Genomic DNA, 6,514 nt, shown 5'->3' on the forward strand with positions numbered 1-6,514 from the left:
TTCGTGAGTAGTATGATTACAACTTGAAATACATTCTGGGCCAGATCAGTGGCCGAGCCACCTTCCTGCCTGGGCTCGATCGGCGAGACTCCATTGAAAAGCAAGATGAGCAGAGCTTGGTAATTTGATGTTTTACTGTGCATTTCCCTTCGATCTGTCAGCGAGAAAAGATTTGCACCTTGGCTGGCAGCCTGTGCAATGTCCTGGCCAATTAGTTTTAGCCTAGCTTGGACTCGTCTACATGCCCAGTTTAAGGGCATGTTTGGTTACTAACCACAATTTGCCTAGCCAAAATGCGGCAGCCATAGTTTAACTGGGCATGTTTGGTTACTAACCACAATTTGCCTAGCCAAAATTCGGCAGCCATAGTTTATTTGGTATGTGTTTGGGTTTTGCCATACTTTATCTTGCCACACTTTATTGTTTGTATAGTTCATTTATCATATACTCAACTTTTTTACCAGGTTTTGCCAAAATTTGGCTTCAATATTTTAAGCCATATTTTTGTGGCTAACACAAACAGACCCTAAATGTTGGGGTGTTAGTATGTGATTTCCTCATACTTAATCGATACAATATGAACGTACCTTTTTCTTCCAAGATGAACGTACCTTTTTCTTCCAGGACTGTAATAGGTTTAGAGCAGAGCTTGCAGAAGTAGAAATCAACACACCGTCAAATCTGGAATGGTGATGCATACTAATCAAGATCACTGCAGTTATTCTCCCAGCTAGCCGCTGGTTGCAGTTCATGTTTTCTTAACCAACCTGTTGCAGTAGGTGGTACTGGAGATTGAGGAGATGCATTAGAGGGGAGTTCTCTGACACTAATATCGCTCAGATATCTCTCAATTTTACCAAGCACAATTGACTTCAAATTTACATTCTGGAAATGAAGGACCTATGTCCCATAATATAAGGTAAACACTCAGTATCGCAGGCCGATGGCAAACAAATGGTCGGACCAATGCGTTGCCGTCCATCTGGTTTCCATCACACGGCCGGTGATTCATTTTGCTTTCCACTGGGGAAAAAGGCTCATTAAATCTGTACCTTCCCCACATAAATAGCAAAAATGGCGCATCGTGTGGCTGCCCAAATCGATCCCCAGCTCGACACCATCTCCTATCGCCGCCGCCACGGTGATTCTTCTCTTCCCACCCTGCCTCAACTCCCTCGGCAGCGCCGCACCATCCTATCCGACGCCGCGCTGTTACCCGCGCCTCCACTTGCATCGATCTGTGGGCTGTGGCGCCGACTCCATGATGTTCCGCCAGGGGGAATTGTCTTGGGGATCCCTGATCGCCGGTGGCGGCTTTGCCAGTTCCAAGGAGTGCATGAATCATGACAGGGTCAGAGGCGTTTTAGCCTTGGGCGCTGGTCGTGAACGACATCGTCGCTGGATCTCCGATATTATGGCAAGCTATGAGCGCTGAGGTGATCACGTAATTGACATGCATCTTGCTTTCTCGTGTATGCTATCCATTATTTTTGCCACTTGTTTCTCTCCAGAAAATCATTGGAAGAGAAGAGGATCTGATGCACATGCAGATTATGATGGTGGTGCATGTGTTGCAGAGATCTGTCTCGTAGCACCTCTCCTAGCCTGGCAACCTCCGATGGCCATGACATCAGGCTCGTCTGCCTCGAGGCGCAAAAGTTCTCGATTTGTGAAATCATTTCAGTGCATCGACAATTAGCTAGGAGCTACCTAATGGTTGTGTTGTCTAGGACTCCAGGCTGCATGGAAGCAAGAAGGAAGTGATCGTCGGAAGCAATTGCGGCAAAACGTGATTAGTAAAGGAAGCATATCAGCATCCGAGGAAGCAAATAGTTTGTTAGACGAGAGCAAATTTTCTTTTAGTTGGAAGCTCTATATTCTCCATTTCCTTGGAAGCATTAAAATGTAATTAATTTTAAGGAAGCAGTTATTTTGTTGGAAGCACTAAAATGTAAATATTCTTGATGGAAGGAATATATTATTTGTTGGCTGCATTTGTCTAACCAATGTAGGCCTTGAAGCCATTCTCTTGGTGATGGAAACAAATCCGTATATAGTTGGAAGCATTTCTCTAGTATGTGGAAACAATATTGTGTAACAATTGAACCCAATTATACAAGTATTTTTCTTTTTTATACATGGTAGCAAATTTCATTCACGGTGGAAGCAAATTCTTTGGTGAACGAGAACACATTTTTCTACAAAAAACGTAATTTCACATTACAAATATATTTCTTATCCAGGGAGGCAATTATTATCCCCCGAATCAAATTTGTACAGCAATGGAAACAAAATTTGTTTTAAGGGAAGCAAACTATTATAAAATTAGTATCCACAAAATACGGAATAATTGCGTTCGTGAAAATTAGGAATGAATAATTCGGAACGCAAACAATTTGGAAACTACCTAAAGGATGCATGTCCCACAAGCCATTCAACGGACTCCGGAAATCGTGGGATTACGCGTGATGCTTCCAGTGATTAAGGAGGTAAACTAAGGAAACTATTAACTAATACCAGGCTGTTCCCGTTAAATCGATCGGACGCTGCACATAGTCTCCATCGTATGGCAGAATAGGAGTCCGATGGAACACTAAAGATCGGGATCCGATCCCTAGCGGTGCCCTATAATATAATGTACTATTACAACTAAAATATGAGTACATTGGTTGTAATAACATCTAGTACTTATTATGGTACGGATGGAATATTAGAGAAGTGAAAAGGATCCTATACATTAACCTCGTGAACGCACCAGAGTTATACTTAGCGCAGCTCCAGTCGTCGAGTTTGTTAAGGTGGTTAGTTTGATCAGCCGAATCTGGAGAAGTCATAAAGTAAATGAGATCTAGAATCTAGTGAGACATATCCTTGTTTGAAGTTGGATCACGACAAATTCTTGATGTATATGCCTGCGAGTAACCTCGATCGATTTACTTACCTGTAGTCCTGTACATCTCATGCCTCGTCAATTTCTCCTCACTCTAACCAATTCGGTCTAACTAGAAACGAATACTAAAATCATTGAAAAGGAGAGAGGGATACAAAATTGTTCAGTAGTTTCTCATTTGATCTGTCTGAACTTGTTGCTAATCTATCAACGATTTCTCCAAGTTCATAATACAATTATTACTTTATTAGCAATTTCAGAATAATTCTTTTGTATCTGACTCAAAGATTTCTTCTCGCTCTAATCAAATCGATCGATCTGATTAGTAACGAATAAACAAGAAGAACTCCGTAAAACTATTCGAGCCACAAAATTGTCCGCTACCAGTCCTATCGTTTCACCTACCTGAGATATTGTTGCTTTTTTTTTTTTTGAGAACTGAGATATTGTTGCTAAGCAGAGTAACCAGTAACCAATTTCTACTGACTAACCCAAAGAAAAAATAATGACAGACGATACACTAATAATCATAAAATTTTGCTAGCAAGATCTAGTTGGTGTCTGTTGGCAGGTAGTATCTGTTGGTGAACCAGGCCTTGTCAGCGACGACCTTGACGCCATCCTGGTTCCGGTGCCACTCGTAGTAGGCGTGCGTCCGGTTCTTGATCTCCAGCGTCGCATGCCCATAGCTTGCCTCCCTGAACGCCGAGTAGTCCGGCTGCGGCGACCGGAAGCTGTTGGCCAGCCCCTCGGTGTTCCCGCCATCGCCGATGTTCACGTACACGGGCGCCGACGCGTTGAACTGCGGCGCGGCCTTCCCGTTGTCGATGTCGTAGACGACGTTCGACACCCGGTGGCTACGCTCGTACGAGTGGACGTGGCCGGCGAGGACGAGGTCGACCTTAGCGTCGACGAGCCACCGCTCGAACTGCACCCGCATCGTCTCCCCCTCCATGTAGTGGTAGTCGTTGGTGTTGTACCACGGCGAGTGCACGCAGACGATGAGCCACGGCGTGGTGGTGCGGTCGACGCGCTTCAGCTCGTCCTGCAGCCATGTCCACTGCGGCGTGTACTTGCCGTAGGAGGAGTAGGAGGAGAGCATGATGATGTGCGCCGAGGCCATCTTCACCGAGTACCAGAGGGGCTCCGTGCTGTTGGACGCCCTGAACGGCGTCGGGTACCGGTTCGTGAAGGGCTTGAAGGGGATCGTCTCCCCGATCTCCGGCGCGTAGTCGATCTCGTGGTTGCCGGCGGTCCAGATCCACGGCTGGTACGCCACGCTGCGCTCCACGAAGCGCGCCCACGAGTCCCACCGGTTGTTGTCGTGGCCTGGGTGGTCGTCGGCGTACGAGAGGTCGCCGATGAAGAGCACGGCGTCGCCGCCGTTAGACTCGTAGTGTGTCACCGTGTCGTTGGAGTGGAACGTCTGCCCCAGGTCACCTGCACGTACATACAAACATTAGTTTCATAAATACTTGCTTGCATTGCACCAATATATAGATCGATCCAGATTGATTAACAAGAAGAAAGTAGATAGGCAGGTACCGATGAGGCCGAACTTGAAGGGCACGTCGGGCCCGGGTTTCGGCGGCGTCTTGAAGGAGAAGGACCGGACGGTGTAGTCGTGGCCGACGGCGTAGTGGTAGACGGTGGAGTGCTCGAGGTCGGTGAGGGTGGCGTGGTGGATGTATGGCGACTGGTACGTCCCGCCCCAGGTGTAGCGCCGGACGGTGCCCTCGGCGGTGAGGTTGAGGTTGTCGGCGGCGAGGCCGTAGCGGACGACGTTGCTGCCGGCGTGCTTGGGCGTGAGCCAGGACACCGTCATGGCGCGGCCCGTCAGGTCGCCCTGCGTGATGTGCACCTGCTCCGGCGCGTTGTAGCCTGCCGGCGGCCGGAAGACGTCGGCGTCGAGCGGCATGTCGGGAAGCATCTGCAGGCTACGCCGGTACGGGCTCGTCACGCCCGCCGACGCGGAGGCGGCGGCGTGCGCCGCGAGGAGGAGGAGCACGGCGAGCATGCGCGCCATGTTTTGCCTACGTACGTTGCGATGGGATATCGATTCGCTGCTGTTAGCTTTATATATGGATCGGGCGGGCATGATCGACTCATGGAATATGCTTTCTAAGCTCACCAAAATATTCCACGCAATTAGCGATCGCAACAAACTCTGCTAACAAACTCAAGATCCTAACGGGATATATCTCGGCGTGGCGCTGTTTCAAATCGTATGTATAGTGATCCGCATCGGCGCCACAGTTTGCCGGCTCATATACGGGAGGCACTCCGTATTACGGTATGGGCATGGCCAACTCTAGCTACTCACACACATGTCTCCTAATATTTTACTCCTCCGATCCATAATTATTATCACTGAGGGCATCTTTGAAGGACACACATTTTTTTAGGGCATTTATATTGGATCGTTCAGACTTCAGAGTCACAACATCTCTAACCGATAAATTTGGAGAAAGAAACGGTCGACAAAAATAGATCATAAAATGAATTGGCACGCAACGAATATTAGTGTTTGCGTATACGGGATGTCCTGCATAAGGAACAAACCCACTCTCCATGTGTCTTTCACTAGTACAAAGAGGCTTTTGCACATGGTTGAAATGACCCGTTGCACACAATAAACTTTACCGTTAGCATGCATGGTGGTCAATGCTTCTTTACAACGCACACAGTTTATTTAATCTTATCGCACACTTTTTTTTTTGTCAAGAAACCATTTGCGATAGGGCAGAAAAAAGTGTGAGATCCGCAGAAATAATACCTGTAGGATTGATGCGCCACCTCCACCCCGCCTATGTTGCCACCTTCTACTTCTTGTGCCTCTAGCATATGTGGTAAGAATAAGATTATGTTTCGGGAAAATCTGTGTCACCAAAATATTATCCCTATTATAAGAAGATAACTCGACTTAAATACGTGAAACATACAAAAAAAAAAGTACTCCAGTATCTTATACATCTACCTAGATTACACAATAGGACATATAAATCAAACATAAAGATCTACCTAGCTCACACAATAAAACGAACATAAAAATCTACGTAGCTTACATAGTAGTAGAATATATAGATCGAATATAAGGATCTACCTAGCTTACACAATAGGACATATCGAATGGGTAGATCCGTGATATAAACATCTGTGCTCTGTGGTATAAGCTAAAGTTCATTATTACAGTCGAACAAAAGTAATTGTGCTTATAATTGATAGATAGATCCGTTTATTCTAGTAGATTTATGCTACAAATAGAAGGTAAACATGTAAAAGCTAAGAACGTAGACCATAGAGTACATGAGCCACCTTGACCATAGCTGTTGACGGCACGTCCGGCCGAGGTGAAGCGCGAGGAAGGGTACAGGGTGTGCACGAGCCGGCTTGAGTGGTTTTGTCACCGACAGGTTCGGCCTACAAGCGCGTGGATCGGTGTGACTCCACATCCAACATGCCGCCAGCAAGTCATTGGCACTCCAGCGAGGAATATCTCCAGCTAAAAGCTACCTCTTCCGCCGCACCGACTAGGTGAGTTTTCCGAGGACCGGTCGTGATCGTATAGGGGGCAGCTGTGAAGTGGAATGAGACCGGATAAGGTCACCACCGCTCCTTATTTAT

At 46.8% G+C, this 6,514-nt stretch overlaps 1 protein-coding gene across 1 annotated transcript; it reads right to left on the reverse strand.

The window, feature by feature from the left end:
• Window positions 1-3,440: 3,440 nt before the first annotated feature.
• On the reverse strand, window positions 3,441-4,907 carry LOC124685026 (purple acid phosphatase 2-like). The gene is made up of 2 exons (XM_047219300.1): window positions 4,436-4,907; window positions 3,441-4,330 (listed from the first exon to the last, which is right to left on the reverse strand). Exons 1-2 carry the CDS (start codon window positions 4,905-4,907, stop codon window positions 3,441-3,443), a joined length of 1,362 nt encoding a protein of 453 aa, XP_047075256.1.
• Window positions 4,908-6,514: the final 1,607 nt, after the last annotated feature.

Source organism: Lolium rigidum, chromosome 1 (genome assembly GCF_022539505.1).
Source record: "Lolium rigidum isolate FL_2022 chromosome 1, APGP_CSIRO_Lrig_0.1, whole genome shotgun sequence".
NCBI classification, from domain to species: domain Eukaryota; kingdom Viridiplantae; phylum Streptophyta; class Magnoliopsida; order Poales; family Poaceae; genus Lolium; species Lolium rigidum.

What these genes read in the sequence shown, in the direction of transcription:
- LOC124685026 (XM_047219300.1), bottom strand. Translation starts at nt 4,907, where the DNA reads ATGCTCGCCGTGCTCCTCCTCCTCGCGGCGCACGCCGCCGCCTCCGCG. An exon ending in CTTCAAGTTCGGCCTCATCG is followed by an intron (nt 4,331 to 4,435) that starts GTACCTGCCTAT and finishes ATGTACGTGCAG; the next exon opens with GTGACCTGGGGCAGACGTTC.